The 21,429-nt window shown below is 46.0% G+C and overlaps 1 protein-coding gene across 1 annotated transcript in view; it reads left to right on the forward strand.

The window, feature by feature from the left end:
• LOC112238307 (host cell factor 1) overlaps positions 1–21,429 on the forward strand; it is a 51,291-nt gene that overhangs the window by 10,364 nt on the left and 19,498 nt on the right. The window contains exons 9-20 of the mRNA XM_042303593.1: positions 2,140–2,436; positions 2,695–2,846; positions 3,302–3,478; positions 4,257–4,481; positions 4,789–4,848; positions 5,669–5,783; positions 8,180–8,235; positions 8,335–8,458; positions 12,848–12,981; positions 16,271–16,409; positions 16,775–16,911; positions 17,857–18,955. Of these exons, the coding sequence (XP_042159527.1) occupies positions 2,140–2,436; positions 2,695–2,846; positions 3,302–3,478; positions 4,257–4,481; positions 4,789–4,848; positions 5,669–5,783; positions 8,180–8,235; positions 8,335–8,458; positions 12,848–12,981; positions 16,271–16,409; positions 16,775–16,911; positions 17,857–18,955 (2,715 nt within the window). The remainder of the gene's footprint in view (positions 1–2,139; positions 2,437–2,694; positions 2,847–3,301; positions 3,479–4,256; positions 4,482–4,788; positions 4,849–5,668; positions 5,784–8,179; positions 8,236–8,334; positions 8,459–12,847; positions 12,982–16,270; positions 16,410–16,774; positions 16,912–17,856; positions 18,956–21,429) is intronic.

The raw sequence follows: 21,429 nt of genomic DNA on the forward strand, positions 1-21,429 counted from the left end.
GTATGATGCTGGTTATTCATCAGTCAGCATGATGCTGGTTATTCATCAGTCAGCATGATGCTGGTTATTCAAATCAAATCAAATCAAATTTTATTTGTCACATACACTTGGTTAGCAGATGTTAATGCGAGTGTAGCGAAATGCTTGTGCTTCTAGTTCCGACAATGCAGTAATAACGAACAAGTAATCTAACTAACAATTCCAAAAAAAACTACTGTCATACACAGTGTAAGGGGATAAAGAATATGTACATAAGGATATATGAATGAGTGATGGTACAGAGCGGCATAGGCAAGATACAGTAGATGGTATTGAGTACAGTATATACATATGAGATGAGTATGTAAACAAAGTGGCATAGTTAAAGTGGCTAGTGATACATGTATTACATAAGGATGCAGTCGATGATATAGAGTACAGTATCAACGTATGCATATGAGATGAATAATGTAGGGTAAGTAACATTATATAAGGTAGCATTGTTTAAAGTGGCTAGTGATATATTTACATCATTTCCCATCAATTCCCATGATTAAAGTGGCTGGAGTAGAGTCAGTGTCATTGACAGTGTGTTGGCAGTAGCCACTCAATGTTAGTGGTGGCTGTTTAACAGTCTGATGGCCTTGAGATAGAAGCTGTTTTTCAGTCTCTCGGTCCCAGCTTTGATGCACCTGTACTGACCTCGCCTTCTGGATGACAGCGGGGTGAACAGGCAGTGGCTCGGTGGTTGATGTCCTTGATGATCTTTATGGCCTTCCTGTAGCATTGGGTGGTGTAGGTGTCCTGGAGGGCAGGTAGTTTGCCCCCGGTGATGCGTTGTGCAGACCTCACTACCCTCTGGAGAGCCTTACGGTTGAGGGCGGTGCAGTTGCCATACCAGGCGGTGATACAGCCCGACAGAATGCTCTCGATTGTGCATCTGTAGAAGTTTGTGAGTGCTTTTGGTGACAAGCCGAATTTCTTCAGCCTCCTGAGGTTGAAGAGGCGCTGCTGCGCCTTCCTCACGATGCTGTCTGTGTGAGTGGACCAATTCAGTTTGTCTGTGATGTGTATGCCGAGGAACTTAAAACTTGCTACCCTCTCCACTACTGTTCCATCGATGTGGATGGGGGGGTGTTCCCTCTGCTGTTTTCTGAAGTCCACAATCATCTCCTTAGTTTTGTTGACGTTGAGTGTGAGGTTATTTTCCTGACACCACACTCCGAGGGCCCTCACCTCCTCCCTGTAGGCCGTCTCGTCGTTGTTGGTAATCAAGCCTACCACTGTTGTGTCGTCCGCAAACTTGATGATTGAGTTGGAGGCGTGCGTGGCCACGCAGTCGTGGGTGAACAGGGAGTACAGGAGAGGGCTCAGAACGCACCCTTGTGGGGCCCCAGTGTTGAGGATCAGCGGGGAGGAGATGTTGTTGCCTACCCTCACCACCTGGGGGCGGCCCGTCAGGAAGTCCAGTACCCAGTTGCACAGGGCGGGGTCGAGACCCAGGGTCTCGAGCTTGATGACGAGCTTGGAGGGGACTATGGTGTTAAATGCCGAGCTGTAGTCGATGAACAGCATTCTCACATAGGTATTCCTCTTGTCCAGATGGGTTAGGGCAGTGTGCAGTGTGGTTGAGATTGCATCGTCTGTGGACCTATTCATCAGTCAGCATGATGCTGGTTATTCATCAGTCAGCATGATGCTGGTTATTCATCAGTCAGCATGATGCTGGTTATTCACCAGTCAGCATGATGCTGGTTATTCACCAGTCAGCAGTATGATGCTGGTTATTTCAGTCCAGTCAGTCAGTATGATGCTGGTTATTCAGTCAGTCAGCATGATGCTGGTTATTCACCAGTCAGCAGTATGATGCTGGTTATTCATCAGTCAGTATGAGTCAGCATGATGCTGGTTATTCTGTAACCTTCCAGTCAGCATGATGCTGGTTATTCATCAGTCAGTATGATGCTGGTTATTCATCAGTCAGCATGGTGCTGGTTATTCACTTGTAACCTTCATCAGTCAGTATGATGCTGGTTATTCACAAAAATGCTTGTGTGTGTTAATTGTAAATGTATTTTTTAAATTACAAAATGTAAATGATTTAATCAGGTTGTTATTTAAATCCTAACTGCTGCTCTGTTTTTATTCGTCTCCCCACAGAGAAGCCCCGCCCCCCGTCACGGGTGCAGCTGGTGAGAGCCAACACCAGTAGCCTGGAGGTGAGCTGGGGGGCGGTACCTACTGCAGACACCTACCTGTTGCAGCTGCAGAAGTACGATATCCCCCCCGCCCCGGCCGCCACCACGCCCGGCGTCAGCCCCGCGACGCCACTGCCGGTCAATTCCTCCCCCAAAAGCCCCGTCTCGGCCTCGGCAGTGTCCGCCCAGGGCCACCCTCTCCAGGGCATCACCCTGGTTCCCTCCATGCCTGGGAGTCCAGTTCCTGCTCGCGGACCAGGTAACCGCTACTTACACGACAGTTTTTAGGCTGTTACTGTAATATTTTAAATGCTGTAGTTTCATTTCTCTGTAACTTTTCAAAAATAAGTAGATTGTAAAGGCTATGGTGAAGGAAAATACATGCTGTCTAAACGATCTGTTTTTTAAATTATTTTTATTATTATTATTATATATATATTTTTTTACATCAAAATCAAATGGTATCTTTCCAGATCAGCAACCTTCTAAACAGGGTTTTATTGTTTCTCCTCTTCAGCTATTCTTAAGGTGTCTGCTCCCCATTCCACCACAGGCGCCTCCATCGTCACGGTGAGACAGGCCAACCAGGGCGGGAAATCCCCTGTCATGGTTACATCACTTCCTGCTGGGGTCCGAATGGTGGTGCCGGCCCAGGTCGCACAGGGAACCGTATGAATAAATAAATACATTTATGGTCTGAGTTCTGGTCAAATGTAGTGCACTGTGTAGGGTTCCTTCTGGTTCCATCTGACAGGGTTCCATCTGACAGGGTTCCATCTGACAGGGTTCCATCTGGTTCCATCTGACAGGGTTCCATCTGACAGGGTTCCTTCTGGTTCCATCTGACAGGGTTCCATCTGACAGGGTTCCTTCTGGTTCCATCTGACAGGGTTCCTTCTGGTTCCATCTGACAGGGTTCCATCTGACAGGGTTCCTTCTGGTTCCATCTGACAGGGTTCCATCTGTTTCCATCTGACATTTAACCCGTCAAATAATGGATTAAGACTGAAGAATTTGCACAAAATTGGCTCGTTTTTGTATATATGTATTTTTTTAAAGGTTATTTCGGTGTCCTCACTCTGTTGTCTCTGTGGGCCTATTCCTATCTGCTTCCTCCTTCTCAGCCAATGGGCAGCAGCCCTCAGATGAGTGGCATGGCTGCGTTGGCTGCAGCAGCTGCGGCCACTCAGAAGATCCCGCCCTCCACGGCCACCATGCAGCTGCCAGCCGGTGCCACCATAGTCAAGACAGTAGCCATGAGCCCTGGCGCACAGACTGTCAAAGTAGCTTCGCCTGTTATCGTAAGAGATCCTGCTTGGACTAATACTAACACACTCTCCATGTAAACCTCAGCTGTCAATTATAAAGTCAGCTGGCTGGCCCACTAGAGCGATTTTGTAGGAGGGATGTGGATATTTGATCAATATCCACACTACCTACCGTACCACTTTGAATGAAGCAACCATTTTATTCTAAGTGCTATAGGAATGTATTCTGAAGGGAATTATTAACACAACATGTAAAGTGTTGGTCACATGATTCATGAGCTGAAAGAAAAGATCCCAGGAATGTTCCATTATGAACAAAAAAGCTTATTTCTCTCAAATTTTGTGCACAAATTTGTTTATATCCCTGTCGGTGAGTATTTCTCCTTTGCTAAAATAATCCATCCACCTGACAGGTGTGGCATATCAAGAAGCTGATTGAACAGCATGATCATTACACAGGTGCACCTTGTGCTGGGGACAATAAAAGGCCACTCTAAAATTATTGTGATGTCATTGTGGGGTATTATGTGTAGATTGATGAGGAGAAAAAATATATTTTATCCATTTTAGAATAAGGTTGTAACGTGATAAAGTTTAGGGGTCTGAATACTTTCCGAACACACTGCATATACGAACTGTGTTGTGAGCATAATATTAGAGTACTTTGGGAAAAAAAAATATATTCAGTATTTGAAACAGGTCGTCCAGCCCATATGGGCTTTAAAGGCACTACTTACATAAAAATTAAAAAAAAACAGTAGATATTTGAAACCTGACTCTCACCCCCTCCATGTCTCGTTCCTTCTCTCAGATTAGTAACCCAGCTACTCGCATGCTGAAGACTGCTGCGGCTCAGGTGGGCACGTCAGGTGTTGCCACACCCGGAACGCCCAATCGGCCAATCATCACCGTGCACAAGTCTGGCACGGTGACAGTTGCCCAGCAACACCAGGTGGTTACCACGGTAGTGGGAGGAGTCACCAAGACCATCACTCTGGTTAAGAGTCCTCTCACTCTGGGGGGAGGTGGCACGCTGGTAAGATCTCACCTGACAGAGGCTGTTTAGTGGCCTTAGCAGGATCGCTAAGTTAGCCAGTGAACTCTGATAAATATGAATAACATAATAATTTTTTATAATTCAGTAGACACTTAAGATTTTCTGGTTCAGTTTCTATAATTGTGAGTTTCGACTCTTATTGAAATAGTCCATGCCAATTTTTTCAAGCATCATCATAAAAATGTATTTAAAACAAAACAACGTTTTAAGCCAGTCAGCTGACCAGCTTATTGACCCCTGGGTTTAGCAGGGACTCACTGCGTCTGTTTTGTGCCCCCGTTCTAAGCTGACCGCGGCCAACCAGGGTCAAAACAAAGTGATGTCTGGGAAGGACGTGCAGCATTGGGTTAGTAAGGATGTCTTCTGTTGTCTTTTACATGAACAGTCCATTCTCCCCTCACCTATTAAACATGTACAGTGGAACAGTCCATTCTCCCCTCACCTATTAAACATGTACAGTGGAACAGTCCATTATCCCCATGGGGGGGTCACATATTAAACATGTACAGTAGAACAGTCCATTATCCCCATGGGGGGGTCACATATTAAACATGTACAGTAGAACAGTCCATTATCCCCATGGGGGGGTCACATATTAAACATGTACAGTGGAACAGTCCATTCCCTCCATGGGGGGGGTTACATATTAAACATGTACAGTAGAACAGTCCATTATCCCCATGGGGGGGTCACATATTAAACATGTACAGTGGAACAGTCCATTATCCCCTCCATGGGGGGGGTCACATATTAAACATGTACAGTAGAACAGTCCATTATCCCCATGGGGGGGTCACATATTAAACATGTACAGTGGAACAGTCCATTATCCCCATGGGGGGGTCACATATTAAACATGTACAGTATAACAGTCCATTATCCCCATGGGGGGGGTCACATATTAAACATGTGGAACAGTCCATTCCCTCCATGGGGGGGTCACATATTAAACATGTACAGTGGAACAGTCCATTCCCTCCATTGGGGACTCACATATTAAATACAGTAGAACAGTCCTATCTGAATAAGTCACGTGGAAGCGTCATAGTGTCATGTGCTGCATTACATTAAATAGAAATAGACCTATGTTGATAGTAAAAGTCATGTGGTGTTAGACCAGTCTTTCCTCTGTGATCTGACGGTCTCTCCTATTTCCTGTTCTCTAGCTGTCTAACCTGTCCAACCTGGGGAAGGTGATGTCCGTGGTCCAGACCAAGCCTGGTCAGACAGGAGCGGTTACGGGACAGGCTGGCTCCAGCCTCCAGCACATCCTACAGGTCAGTAATACATTTAGTTGAGTTATACAGGACAGTGGTGCCTGTAGTTGTGTAACACGAGACAGTGGTGCCTGTAGTTGTGTAACACGAGACAGTGGTGCCTGTAGTTGTGGGACAGTGGTGCCTGTAGTTGTGGGACAGTGGTGCCTGTAGTTGTGTAATGCGGGACAGTGGTGCCTGTAGTTGTGTAATACGAGACAGTGGTGCCTGTAGTTGTGTAATACGAGACAGTGGTGCCTGTAGTTGTGTAATACGAGACAGTGGTGCCTGTAGTTGTGTAATACGAGACAGAGGTGCCTGTAGTTGTGTAATACGAGACAGTGGTGCCTGTAGTTGTGTAATACGAGACAGTGGTGCCTGTAGTTGTGGGACAGTGGTGCCTGTAGTTGTGTAATACGAGACAGTGGTGCCTGTAGTTGTGTAATACGAGACAGTGGTGCCTGTAGTTGTGTAATACGAGACAGTGGTGCCTGTAGTTGTGTAATACGAGACAGTGGTGCCTGTAGTTGTGTAATACGAGACAGTGGTGCCTGTAGTTGTGTAATACGAGACAGAGGTGCCTGTAGTTGTGTAATACGAGACAGTGGTGCCTGTAGTTGTGTAATACGAGACAGTGGTGCCTGTAGTTGTGTAATGTGAGACAGAGACAGTGGTGCCTGTAGTTGTGGGACAGTGGTGCCTGTAGTTGTGGGACAGTGGTGCCTGTAGTTGTGGGACAGTGGTGCCTGTAGTTGTGGGACAGTGGTGCCTGTGGGACAGTGGTGTGGGACAGTGGTGCCTGTAGTTGTGGGACAGTGGTGCCTGTAGTTGTGTAATAGGAGACAGTGGTGCCTGTAGTTGTGTAGACAGAGGTGCCTGTAGTTGTGACGAGACAGTGGTGCCTGTAGTTGTGTAATGCGGGACAGTGGTGCCTGTAGTTGTGGGACAGTGGTGCCTGTAGTTGTGGGACAGTGGTGCCTGTAGTTGTGGGACAGTGGTGCCTGTAGTTGTGGGACAGTGGTGCCTGTAGTTGTGGGACAGTGGTGCCTGTAGTTGTGTAATACGAGACAGAGGTGCCTGTAGTTGTGTAATACGAGACAGTGGTGCCTGTAGTTGTGTAATGCGGGACAGTGGTGCCTGTAGTTGTGGGACAGTGGTGCCTGTAGTTGTGGGACAGTGGTAGTTGTGGGACAGTGGTGCCTGTAGTTGTGGGACAGTGGTGCCTGTAGTTGTGGGACAGTGGTGCCTGTAGTTGTGGGACAGTGGTGCCTGTAGTTGTGGGACAGTGGTGCCTGTAGTTGTGGGACAGTGGTGCCTGTAGTTGTGGGACAGTGGTGCCTGTAGTTGTGGGACAGTGGTGCCTGTAGTTGTGGGACAGTGGTGCCTGTAGTTGTGGGACAGTGGTGCCTGTGGGACAGTGGTGTGTAATACGGGACAGTGGTGCCTGTAGTTGTGGGACAGTGGTGCCTGTAGTTGTGGGACAGTGGTGCCTGTAGTTGTGGGACAGTGGTGCCTGTAGTTGTGTAATACGGGACAGTGGTGCCTGTAGTTGTGGGACAGTGGTGCCTGTAGTTGTGGGACAGTGGTGCCTGTAGTTGTGGGACAGTGGTGCCTGTAGTTGTGGGACAGTGGTGCCTGTAGTTGTGGGACAGTGGTGCCTGTAGTTGTGGGACAGTGGTGCCTGTAGTTGTGGGACAGTGGTGCCTGTAGTTGTGGGACAGTGGTGCCTGTAGGGACAGTGGTGCCTGTAGTTGTGGGACAGTGGTGCCTGTAGTTGTGGGACAGTGGTGCCTGTGTAATACGAGACAGAGGTGCCTGTTGTGGGACAGTGGTGCCTGTGGGACAGTGGTGCCTGTGGGACAGTGGTGCCTGTGGGACAGTGGTGCCTGTTGTGGGACAGTGGTGCCTGTAGTTGTGGGACAGTGGTGCCTGTAGTTGTGGGACAGTGGTGCCTGTAGTTGTGTAATACGAGACAGTACACAACGATCAACTTATTGGTGAATTCACATCGTCAGGTGATTCTCATCCATAGATCCCATGGAAACAGATATGGAATATGTTCTGACGTATAGAGAACGAGTCTCCAACTGTCTACCAGGCTGAAATGATGCTGGTTGTTTTTATGCATAAACCAACAGGTGGTATAATCCATCTCGATGGATATTACACCAACTTCAAGGTGGGGCTCTATTTCACAAAGGTGTAGCATGATATATGTTAGCTTCCAGTGGTCTTCACTTCTGGGACAGTGGTGCCTGAGTTGTGGGACTCCTCTCTTCTCTGGTCTCTAGTTGTGGGACAGTGGTGCCTCTCTTCTCTCAGAGGTGCCTGTAGTTGTGTCTCTCTCAGTGGTGCCTGTAGTTGTGTAATCGGGACAGTGGTCTGTCTTTCAGTGGTGTCTTTCTGCCTTGTCTCTCTTAGTTTCTTCCTGTCCAGTGGTGCCAGACGGGACAGTGGTCCTCTTCAGCGGTGCCTGGGTGGGACAGTGGTGCCTGAAGCTGGTGACAGTGGTGCCTGAGTTGTGGGACAGTGGTGCCCACCACCATCAGTCACCACTTGGGACAGTGGGCCTGTAGTTGTGGGCCACCGTAGTTGTGGGCAAGCCCACCATCTTGTCCTACAGCAGCATGCCTACTTCCACCTCCAAGCCGGGCACCCACATTATCAAGACCATACCCATGTCCTCCATCGGACAAACGGGTTCGTCTGCTTCCTATCGATCGTTTCAATCAGTCAATTGCAGGTCTGGAGCCTTTTTTTAAAAAATTTGTCAGGCGCTGGTGAATATTTCTCTGGAAAAAGTCTCTTGCCGCGCACCAGTAGATGGATTTGACAGTCAAACTATCACTTAAATAGCAGCCAACCGTTGTCACTGCTGCTATGCTATGCCACGTCGTGATTGGTTTAAATTAACAGTTGGTCTCTTCCATCTTTTCTGTGATGGCAGTCTCCTGACATCAACATTCGACGTTCCAGAATATAGATATTTGTCTTGACTTGAATCAAAATGCAACACTTCAAAATGAACCTTATAGCAAGCAGTCTTCTACAAATAGTCTTCTAACCAAGCAGTCTTCTACAAATATTCTTCTAACCAAGCAGTCTTCTACAAATAGTCTTCTAACCAAGCAGTCTTCTACAAATGGTCTTCTAACCAAGCAGTCTTCTACAAATGGTCTTCTAACCAAGCAGTCTTCTACAAATGGTCTTCACAAATCAGGTGATCCTCATCCTTCTGGAAACAGATAGCAGTCTTCTACAAATGGTCTCCAACTTCTAACCAGGCAGTCTTCTACAAATGGTCTTCTAACCAAGCAGTCTTCTACAAATATGGATCTACACCAACTTCAAGGTGGGGCTCTATTTCACAAAGGTGTAGCATGATATATGTTAGTCTTCCACAAATTCTTCTGACCTCAGTCTTCTACAAATGGTCTTCTAACCAAGCAGTCTTCTCTCAAATGGTCTTCTAACCTTTCAGTCTTCTACAAATGGTCTTCTTTCTTTCAGTCTTCTACAAATGGTCTGTCTAACTCAAGTCTTTCTTCTTACAAATGGTCTTCTTTCTTCCTGTCCAGTCTTCTACAAATGGTCTTCTAACCAAGCAGTCTTCTACAAATGGTCTTCTAACCAAGCAGTCTTCCACCATCAAATGGTCTTCTAACCAAGCCCAGTCTGTCCTACAAATGGTCTTCTAACCAAGCAGTCTTCTACAAATTATCAAGACCAACCCATGTCTTCGGACAAACGGGTCTTCTGCTTCCCAATCAGTCTTCAATCAGTCAATTGCAGGTCTTCTAAATTTGTCAGGCGCTGGTGAATATTTCTCTGGAAAAAGTCTTCACCAAATGGATTTGACAGTCAAAATCACTTAAATAGCAGTCTTCTCAACTGCTCTTGCTAACCAAGCAGTCTGGTTTACAAATGGTCTTCTAACCAAGCAGTCTTCTACAAATGGTCTTCTAACCAAGCAGTCTTCTACAAATGGTCTTCTAACCAAGCAGTCTTCACTTCAAAATGGTCTTCTAACCAAGCAGTCTTCTACAAATGGTCTTCTAACCAAGCAGTCTTCTACAAATGGTCTTCTAACCAAGCAGTCTTCTACAAATGGTCTTCTAACCAAGCAGTCTTCTACAAATGGTCTTCTAACCAAGCAGTCTTCTACAAATGGTCTTCTAACCAAGCAGTCTTCTACAAATGGTCTTCTAACCAAGCAGTCTTCTACAAATGGTCTTCTAACCAAGCAGTCTTCTACAAATGGTCTTCTAACCAAGCAGTCTTCTACAAATGGTCTTCTAACCAAGCAGTCTTCTACAAATGGTCTTCTAAGCAAGCAGTCTTCTACAAATGGTCTTCTAAGCAAGCAGTCTTCTACAAATGGTCTTCTAACCAAGCAGTCTTCTAACCAAGCAGTCTTCTAACCAAGCAGTCTTCTACAAATGGTCTTCTAACCAAGCAGTCTTCTAACCAAGCAGTCTTCTACAAATAGTCTTCTAACCAAGCAGTCTTCTAACCAAGCAGTCTTCTACAAATAGTCTTCTAACCAAGCAGTCTTCTACAAATAGTCTTCTAACCAAGCAGTCTTCTACAAATAGTCTTCTAACCAAGCAGTCTTCTACAAATAGTCTTCTAACCAAGCAGTCTTCTACAAATAGTCTTCTAACCAAGCAGTCTTCTAACAAATAGTCTTCTTACAAAGCAGTCTTCTACAAGCAGTCTTCTAACCAAGCAGTCTTCTACAAATAGTCTTCTAACCAAGCAGTCTTCTACAAATAGTCTTCTAACCAAGCAGTCTTCTAACAAGCAGTCTTCTAACAAGCAGTCTTCTACAAATAGTCTTCTAACCAAGCAGTCTTCTACAAATAGTCTTCTAACCAAGCAGTCTTCTACAAATAGTCTTCTAACCAAGCAGTCTTCTACAAATAGTCTTCTAACCAGGGATTCACTGATTCACACGATTCACACGATTCACTGATTCACACGATTCACTGATTCACTGATTCACACGATCCACAGATTCCGTGTGTTTTATTGTCACAGGGAGCCCTGCATATACAATGACAAATACTCAAGAAAAAACAATTACATTTCTCATTAAGAAGGTGAGAAATCAAAAAAAAATCTAAATTGATAAGAGGTACCAGAACATCCTATTGTAATGTTTTGTGTAGTTGGTTCCAACAATGAGGTGTTTTAAAACTAAATGCGGATTTACCGGGGGAGACCCCAGGAACCTCAAGTGCTAACCAATCTTATGAATGAGTTTGGTGTCATGTTTTTTAGGGTTGACTGATCGATTGGTTGGTCAATAGGCTGTTAATCGACCAAGCTTTTTTTTATTTTTTTTGAGCAGTAGAAAATATATATATATATTTTTTGTGGCCCATGAGACACCAATTGATTTAATTCCATTTGCAAGTTTTGTCAGTTTAGTGATTGTCTTTTGTTTGGAGTGACACTGTCAATGTTGAGTAAGGATGCGCACCTGATAACACATAGAAGTAGACCTATAGACTACCTGATTACGCATAGAAGTAGGTCTATAGACTACCTGATTACACATAGAAGTAGGTCTATAGACTACCTGATTACACATAGAAGTAGGTCTATAGACTACCTGATTACACATAGAAGTAGGTCTATAGACTACCTGGCCTGATTACACATAGAAGTAGACCTACAGACTACCTGATTACGCATAGAAGTAGGTCTATAGACTACCTGATTACACATAGAAGTAGGTCTATAGACTACCTGATTACACATAGAAGTAGGTCTATAGACTACCTGGCCTGATTACACATGGAAGTAGGTCTATAGACCACCTGGCTTTGCGTGTAAATTTAAACATATAATGTGCCCATTTGGGGATCTGATAGTATTTCTGATTGGCTTAACTCACCACCACTAATGAGCTGTAGAGCCTCTCAAAGTAATGTTTTCTTCACCCCAAACAACAAGCAAACACAGTCTTTTATTTTTTTTATTTTTACATCCATTGAGAATGACAATAGTTCCTCAATGTCTAGCTCTCTCTTTCGATAACCACTCGGTGTGAAAGGGACAAAATGTCATGCTCTGATCCAGTGGAAACATCATGAAATAGGTCTACAGCTGTGTCTGTCCTGACCTCACTGGCACAGGAAACTAACTCTGAGGACCAGGAATATTTTATACAATGTTGCTAGTGCAACCTTTGGGACTGACCAAAGTTAATAGTTGATACAATGTTTCAAGTTTGTTGCAGACAGACCATGTGTAGTCCATGTTGATTTATAGGATATTTATATTTATAGGATATTTATTTTTATACAGATATCGTCTATTTGCAGGCTGCAATGTTTTTATTTGTTTTTACATAGTTGACAATATAAGTAACTTTTTTTAGGTTTTTATAATTTATTTATAATTTTGATTAACTTACGTGACAATGATTTTGAGATATAAAGCCATTTTATTTTTTAAATTAAATTTAACCTTTTCCATGAAAAGGTGGATATGAAAACCGTAACTGGCACACAGATTGGTAGAAATTAAGACTGTATGACTGCAGTAGAATTGTATTGGCCCCCTAGTAGTCATACCACCCATAGGATTTTACCTGTAGTTTTGTGAAAAATGTCTTATAGTTTTGACCCCCCCCTCCCAGTTTAACGATTAAGGGGGAAAATCCATTTGTAACATCCCTATTGGAAACAGAAAACTGTATTGAGGTGGGGATTTTCTTCCGCGAGCAGAAATTTGGCCCTGTTCCATCTCTTCCCACTGCCGGCCACTGGGCTTCCTGTCAAGACCATATTTGGTGGGGAGTGGAAATTCCAACCGGATTCTTCAGGTTTAGACATCTGGTGAAACGTCTGTCTGGCTCCTTGTTCCGTCTCCTTGTTCTAGCTATGGCATAATTTTCAATTTAATTTTCGGGAATATAAATTTAATTTTCAACATTAATTTCCAATAATATTGTACTTTATCAGGTAACTACAAAATGAGTCCAAAAGTGTGCTGGGATTTATTTTATTGATATACCAGAAATGGGTTCCCCCTTGCCTACTACATGTACTAATGTGTTTTAATCTGTTGTCTGGTCAGGAGTGACAGGAAGTGGTATGAAGTCCCCCATTACCATCATTACCACTAAGATGATGACACCAGGCACCGGGACACCAGGCAAGATCATCAGCGCAATGCCCAGAACTGGGGCTGGTCAACAGGGACTCACACAGGTAAAGAGGATGAACAAGTCATTAATAAACTCCTTTATGATAAAAGCCATAACGTGAGTGGCTCACATTAGTAAAACTAACATTTGTAAAATGCTGCAGAAATTTGACTTTTTTAAAAACTAGGCAAGTCAGTTAAGAACAAATTCTTATCTACAATGACGTCCTAGGAACAGTGGGTTAACTGCCTTGTTCAGGGGTAGAACGACACATTTTTACCTTGTCAGCTCGGGGATTTGTAACCTTTCGGTTACAAGTCCAACGCTCTAGCCACTGCTGTGTAAGCAGAGAAAGATGATACTAAAAACCTATAAGAAACCAGGACAAAAACATTCAATACAATGTGAAGCAGATTAGTGATGGTTGCAGCTATTCAAATATCCAAACGGACTGGTAGTTCCTCTTCCTGGGGTTTATTATGGATCCCCATTAGTTCCTGCCAAGACAGCAGCTACTCTTCCTGGGGTTTATTATAGATCCCCATTAGTTCCTGCCAAGACAGCAGCTACTCTTCCTGGGGTTTATTATGGATCCCCATTAGTTCCTGTCAAGGCAGCAGCTACTCTTCCTGGGGTTTATTATGGATCCCCATTAGTTCCTGCCAAGACAGCAGCTACTCTTCCTGGGGTTTATTATGGATCCCCATTAGTTCCTGCCAAGACAGCAGCTACTCTTCCTGGGGTTTATTATGGATCCCCATTAGTTCCTGCAGCAGCTACTCTTCCAAGGCAGCAGCTACTCTTCCTGGGGTTTATTATGGATCCCCATTAGTTCCTGCCAAGGCAGCAGTTACTCTTCCTGGGGTTTATTATGGATCCCCATTAGTTCCTGCCAAGGCAGCAGCTACTCTTCCTGGGGTTTATTATGGATCCCCATTAGTTCCTGCCAAGGCAGCGGCTACTCTTCCTGGGGTTTATTATGGATACCCATTAGTTCCTGCCAAGGCAGCGGCTACTGTTCCTGGGGTTTATTATGGATCCCCATTAGTTCCTGCCAAAACAGCGGCTACTCTTCCTGGGGTTTATTATGGATCCCCATTAGTTCCTGCCAAGACAGCGGCTACTCTTCCTGGGGTTTATTATGGATCCCCATTAGTTCCTGTCAAGGAAGCGGCTACTCTTCCTGGGGTTTATTATGGATCCCCATTAGTTCCTGCCAAGGAAGCAGCTACTCTTCCTGGGGTTTATTATGGATCCCCATTAGTTCCTGTCAAGGAAGCAGCTACTCTTCCTGGGGTTTATTATGGATCCCCATTAGTTCCTGCCAAGGCAGCAGCTACTCTTCCTGGGGTTTATTATGGATCCCCATTAGTTCCTGCCAAGGCAGCAGCTACTCTTCCTGGGGTTTATTATGGATCCCCATTAGTTCCTGCCAAGGCAGCAGTTACTCTTCCTGGGGTTTATTATGGATCCCCATTAGTTCCTGCCAAGGCAGCAGCTACTCTTCCTGGGGTTTATTATGGATCCCCATTAGTTCCTGCCAAGGCAGCAGCTACTCTTCCTGGGGTTTATTATGGATCCCCATTAGTTCCTGCCAAGGCAGCAGCTACTCTTCCTGGGGTTTATTATGGATCCCCATTAGTTCCTGCCAAGGCAGCAGCTACTCTTCCTGGGGTTTATTATGGATCCCCATTAGTTCCTGCCAAGGCAGCAGCTACTCTTCCTGGGGTTTATTATGGATCCCCATTAGTTCCTGCCAAGGCAGCAGCTACTCTTCCTGGGGTTTATTATGGATCCCCATTAGTTCCTGCCAAGGCAGCAGCTACTCTTCCTGGGGTTTATTATGGATCCCCATTAGTTCCTGCCAAGGCAGCAGCTACTCTTCCTGGGGTTTATTATGGATCCCCATTAGTTCCTGCCAAGGCAGCAGCTACTCTTCCTGGGGTTTATTATGGATCCCCATTAGTTCCTGCCAAGGCAGCAGCTACTCTTCCTGGGGTTTATTATGGATCCCCATTAGTTCCTGCCAAGGCAGCAGCTACTCTTCCTGGGGTTTATTATGGATCCCCATTAGTTCCTGCCAAGGCAGCAGCTACTCTTCCTGGGGTTTATTATGGATCCCCATTAGTTCCTGCCACAGCAGCAGCTACTCCTCCTGGGGGTTATTATGGATCCACATTAGTTCCTGCCACAGCAGCAGCTACTCTTCCTGGGGTTTATTATGGATCCCCATTAGTTCCTGCCAAAGGCAGCAGCTACTCTTCCTGGGGTTTATTATGGATCCCCATTAGTTCCTGCCAAAACAGCGGCTACTCTTCCTGGGGTTTATTATGGATCCCCATTAGTTCCTGCCAAGACAGCGGCTACTCTTCCTGGGGTTTATTATGGATCCCCATTAGTTCCTGCCAAGGCAGCGGCTACTCTTCCTGGGGTTTATTATGGATCCCCGTTAGTTCCTGTCAAGACAGCGGCTACTCTTCCTGGGGTTTATTATGGATCCCCATTAGTTCCTGCCAAGACAGCGGCTACTCTTCCTGGGGTTTATTATGGATCCCCATTAGTTCCTGCCAAGGCAGCGGCTACTCTTCCTGGGGTTTATTATGGATCCCCGTTAGTTCCTGTCAAGACAGCAGCTACTCTTCCTGGGGTTTATTATGGATCCCCGTTAGTTCCTGCCAAGGCAGCAGCTACTCTTCCTGGGGTTTATTATGGATCCCCATTAGTTCCTGCCAAGGCAGCGGCTACTCTTCCTGGGGTTTATTATGGATCCCCATTAGTTCCTGCCAAGGCAGTGGCTATTCTTCCTGGGGTTTATTATGGATCCCCATTAGTTCCTGCCAAGGCAGCGGCTACTCTTCCTGGGGTTTATTATGGATCCCCGTTAGTTCCTGCCAAGACAGCGGCTACTCTTCCTGGGGTTTATTATGGATCCCCGTTAGTTCCTGCCAAGGCAGCGGCTACTCTTCCTGAGGTTTATTATGGATCCCCGTTAGTTCCTGCCAAGGCAGCGGCTACTCTTCCTGGGGTTTATTATGGATCCCCATTAGTTCCTGCCAAGGCAGCAGCTACTCTTCCTGGGGTTTATTATGGATCCCCATTAGTTCCTGCCAAGGCAGCAGCTACTCTTCCTGGGGTTTATTATGGATCCCCATTACTTCCTGCCAAGGCAGCAGCTACTCTTCCTGTGTCTAGCAACATTAAGTCAGTTATTTGAAAAATAATATAAAATTTTAAATTGTATAACAGTTAAGAGCCTTGCTCAGGGGAATAACTGTGTAGCCCGGAACTATTTTACTGTATATAAGGCCTCTATGTAGATTAACAGGCTGTTATTAATATTATGTTTCTACCAGGTGGTGCTGAAGGGTGCCCCAGGACAGCCCGGAACTATTTTACGGACCGTCCCCATGGGAGGTGTACGTCTCGTCTCCCCGGTAACGGTTTCCGGTGTCAAACCTAATGTCACCACCCTGGTCGTCAAGGGAACCACAGGTAAGGAGCTCAGTGATAATCTCATCGCGGCTTTGCTAGTCATGTCTAGTTATGCTACTAAATATGGTTTTAGTTAGTGATTTAATATGATTTTAGTTAGTGATTTAATATGATTTTAGTTCGTGATTTAATGTGATTTTAGTTAGTGATTTAATGTGATTTTAGTTAGTGATTTAATGTGATTTTAGGTAGTGATTTAATGTGATTTTAGTTAGCGACACATTGAATCATCAACAGGTCACCGGCAGGCTTTAGCTTGTGCTGTTTTGCAGCATCAGTCCCGTTACACGAGCCTGGGAACCAGTCTGTTTGCGCTACCAATGGCCGTCAATCAATTCATAATTCAATGTTCTCCCTCTGAACAGGTGTGACTACGTTGGGTACGGTGACTGGCACAGTGTCGACCAGCCTGGCAGGAGGAAGTGTTGCCACCGTTGCTCCTATCACCACCTTGGGCACCATGACGACCCTGCCTGGACAGGTCACTGTCTCCGCAGCACAGGTACAGTTTATGTAGATGACGTAGGATGCGTTTACACAGGTAGCCCAATTATGATCTTTTGCCCAATTATTGGCAAAAGAGCTAATCTAATTGGTCAATAGTCCAATTAGTGAATAAAAAGATCAGAATTGCAGCATTAGTGTTTTATCTACCACATTTGCTATGTCAGTCCAGTTTAGTACAGGTACGTACTGTCGTCATTAATACTTGGAATGGATTGACTTCCATTTAAATTTGCTGCTAAGCTTGTCCTGGTGGCATACACCTGGGAGACACCAAGCTGACTATGATACGTCCGGGAGACACCAAGCTGAGTATGTCACGTCCGGGAGACACCAAGCTGACTATGATACGTCCGGGAGACACCAAGCTGAGTATGTTACGTCCGGGAGACACCAAGTTGACTATGATACGTCCGGGAGACACCAAGCTGACTATGATACGTCTGGGTGACACCAAGCTGACTATGTCACGTCCGGGAGACACCAAGCTGACACCAAGCTGACTATGATACGTCCGGGGAGACACCAAGCTGAGTATGTCACGTCCGGGAGACACCAAGTTGACTATGATACGTCCGGGAGACACCAAGCTGACTATGATACGTCCGGGTGACACCAAGCTGACTATGTCACGTCCGGGAGACACCAAGCTGACACCAAGCTGACTATGATACGTCCGGGAGACACCAAGCTGACACCAAGCTGACTATGATACGTCCGGGAGACACCAAGCTGACACCAAGCTGACTATGATACGTCCGGGAGACGTTGCAGTGCTTCTTGTATGAACTGTGGAAATTATTTTTCTGTTCAAACATGCCACCATGAAAACATATCACTCGGAGTGACATAACATTCCATTTTATATACATTTTTCTTAATTATAATGGCTAGATTGAATTGTATTAAGTTGTTTAATTGACCTCTTGCATCTGTCCTCCAGGCAGGAGGCCAGGCCACCCAGGTGACCTTAATCACTTCCCCTAGCGGTGTGGAGGCGCAGCCTGTCCATGACCTTCCTGTCTCCATCCTGTCGTCCCCCACCTCCGCCGACCCCTCCTCCACCCAGCCTGAGTCAGGCGACCCAGGCACCGTGACCCTGGTCTGCTCAAACCCCCCCTGCGAGACCCACGAGACCGGCACTACTAATACAGCTACCACGGCCTCCGCTAACATGACTGGTAATGGTGGGGTGGAGAGGGTGTGTTCAAACCCGCCGTGCGAGACCCACGAGACCGGCACCACCAACACTCAAACGACAGCGTCCTCCAACATGGGCCAGGTACAACAGGTGTGCACCAACCCGCCGTCAGAGACCCACGATACAGGTACCACCAACACCCAGACCACCGCCAGCTGTAACATGGGATCCAACCAGCAACAACAAGGCTCCTGCGTAACCAACAACGCCAGCGGGTCTGATCCCCCGTCCTCTCCGCCCCCCTCCTCCTCCGGAGACCTCTCCCCCTTGTCTGTTTCTGGTACCAGCTCTGTGCCCGGGGTGCTACGACCGGAGACTCTGAGAACAGGGACCACCTACACCTCGACCACCGCGCGCTCTAACATGGGCTCTGACCAGATGGGCATGACGCCCAGCTCCTCGTCCTCAGATAACCAGAGCAAGTCATCCAGCAATGGAGGAGGAGGAGGAGGAGGATCCCCCCTCACCTCTCCTGTCTGCTCCAATCCACCTTGTGAAACACACGAGACTGGAACTACCACTACCTCGACGCAGGACAACTCCAGTGTGGGCATCGGGCAGACTACAGGGACAGTGCAAAAGGTGTGTTCCAATCCACCGTGTGAAACACACGAGACCGGAACCACCAACACCCCGTCTCAGACTACGTCCAACCTGACAGGAACGGGCACGGTCCAGAGAGTGTGTTCCAATCCACCGTGTGAGACACACGAGACCGGAACCACCAACACCCCGTCTCAGACTACGTCCAACCTGACAGGAACGGGCACGGTCCAGAGAGTGTGTTCCAATCCACCGTGTGAGACACATGAAACAGGGACGACCAACACAGCTACCACAGGTAGGACCTACTGTTTATCTATCCACTGAGCATGCCTGTAACACAGCTACCACAGGTAGGACCTACTGTTATCTATCCACTGAGCATGACTGTAACACAGCTACCACAGGTAGGACCTACTGTTTATCTATCCACTGAGCATGCCTGTAACACAGCTACCACAGGTAGGACCTACTGTTATCTATCCACTGAGCACTGTAACACAGCTACCACAGGTAGGACCTACTGTTATCTATCCACTGAGCATGACTGTAACACAGCTACCACAGGTAGGACCTACTGTTATCTATCCACTGAGCACTGTAACACAGCTACCACAGGTAGGACCTACTGTTATCTATCCACTGAGCATGACTGTAACACAGCTACCACAGGTAGGACCTACTGTTATCTATCCACTGAGCACTGTAACACAGCTACCACAGGTAGGACCTACTGTTATCTATCCACTGAGCACTGTAACACAGCCCTTTCTTCAAGTTGACAGATTCGGGTTCGTACAGTCAGGGTTCGTACAGTCAGGGTTCATACAGTCAGGGTTCGTACAGTACTTTCCACTAGAGGTTGGAACATTGCTGCTATAACAGCCTCCACTCTTCTGGGAAGGCTTTGCACTAGATGATGGAACATTGCTGTCACCGCAGCCTCCACTCTTCTGGGAAGGCTTTCCACTAGATGTTGGAACATTGCTGCTATAACAGCCTCCACTCTTCTGGGAAGGCTTTCCACTAGATGTAGGAACATTGCTGCTATAACAGCCTCCACTCTTCTGGGAAGGCTTTCTACTAGATGTTGGAACATTGCTGCGGGGACTTGTTTCCATTCATCCACAAGTGATTAGGCCTGGTTCGCAGTCGGCGTTCCAATTCATCCCAAAAGGTGTTCGATGTTGTTGAAGTCAGGGCTCTGTGCAGCTCAGTCAAGTTCTTCCACACCGATCTCGACAATCCAGTTCTGTATGGACCTCGCTTTGTGCACGGGGGCGTTGTCATGCTGAAACAGGAAAGGGCTTACCCCAAACTGTTCCCACAAAGTTGGAAGCACAGAATTGTCTAGAATGTCATTGTATGCTGTAGTGTTATGATTTCCCTTCACTGGAGCGAAGGGGCCTAGCCTGAACCATGAAAAACAGCCCCAGACCATTATTCCTCGTCCACCAAACTTTACAGTTGGCACTATGCGTTGGGGGAGGTAGCATTTTCCTGGCAGCCGCCAAACCAATATTCGTCCGTCGGACTGCCAGATGGTGAAGTGTGATTCATCACTCAAGAGAATGCGTTTCCACTGCTCCAGTGTCCAATGGCCGCGATCTTTACACCACTCCAGCAGAAGCTTGCGCATGATGATCTTAGGTTTGTATGCGGCTGCTCGCCCATGGAAACCCATTTCATGAAGCTACCAACAAACAGTTATTGTGCTGATGTTGGTTCCAGAGGGCAATTTGGAACTCAGTAGGGAGTGTTGCAACCGAGGACAGACAAATTTACGTGCTTCAGGACTCGGCGGTCCAGTTCTGTGACCTTGTGTGGACTACCACTTCGCAGTATAATGAGCCGTTGTTTCTCCTAGACATTTCCACTTCACAATAACAGCACTGTAGGGCTGACCACAATTAGTTGATTGTTTGGTCCTTAGGCTGTTGATCGACCGAAATTGTGTTACTGCTCCACTAAAACAAACGTACAGTACCAGTCCACTTTGGGGACACCTACTCATTCAAGTGTTTTTATTTTATTAAATTTTTTTACTATTTTATACATTGTAGAATAATATTGAAGACATCAAAACTATGAAATAACAGATATGGAATCATGTAGTAACCAAAAAGTGTTAAACAAAAATCTAAATATTTTATTTGACAATCTTCAAAGTGGCTAGCCTTTAGCCTTGATTACAGCGTTGCACACTCTTGGCATTCTGGGTACTGTTTATATTTAGGTGCAGGAGCGTCACAAAACTTTTCAACAAATATTCTATAAGAGGAACAGGAGCTCTAGAACATTTTGAGGTGGCGGGAATCCCTCCAGCAAGCTCCTGCCCAAGTTAAGCACTGCTACTTATCCTGTCCTCCCTGGCATAGGAAACTCTTGAGGACCCAGTATATTTTATACAATGTTGCAAGTTTGCTAGTGCAAGCTTTGGGCCTGACCCAAGTTAATAGTTGATACAATGTTTGAAGTTTGTTGCAGACAGGCCATGTGTAGTCAATGGTGATTTATAGGATATTTATTTTTAATCTGGATATTTTCTACCTGCAGGCTGCAATGTTTTTGTCAAATATAGCCTGCAGAAAGCCATGTTTTTGCAACGGCAATAGAAGTAACTTTTTAGGTTAGTATCATTTTCATTTAGATTTAGATATAATTTTGATTAACCGAAATATGCGTCAGCCAGTAGGAGCGGGAAGTTAAAGTTTTTTTTTTAGTCTGGTATCTAGTCTCTGGCACCCTCTTGAGGCATAAAACCGTAAGCTT

This window comes from Oncorhynchus tshawytscha, linkage group LG22 (assembly GCF_018296145.1).
Source record: "Oncorhynchus tshawytscha isolate Ot180627B linkage group LG22, Otsh_v2.0, whole genome shotgun sequence".
NCBI classification, from domain to species: Eukaryota; Metazoa; Chordata; class Actinopteri; order Salmoniformes; family Salmonidae; genus Oncorhynchus; species Oncorhynchus tshawytscha.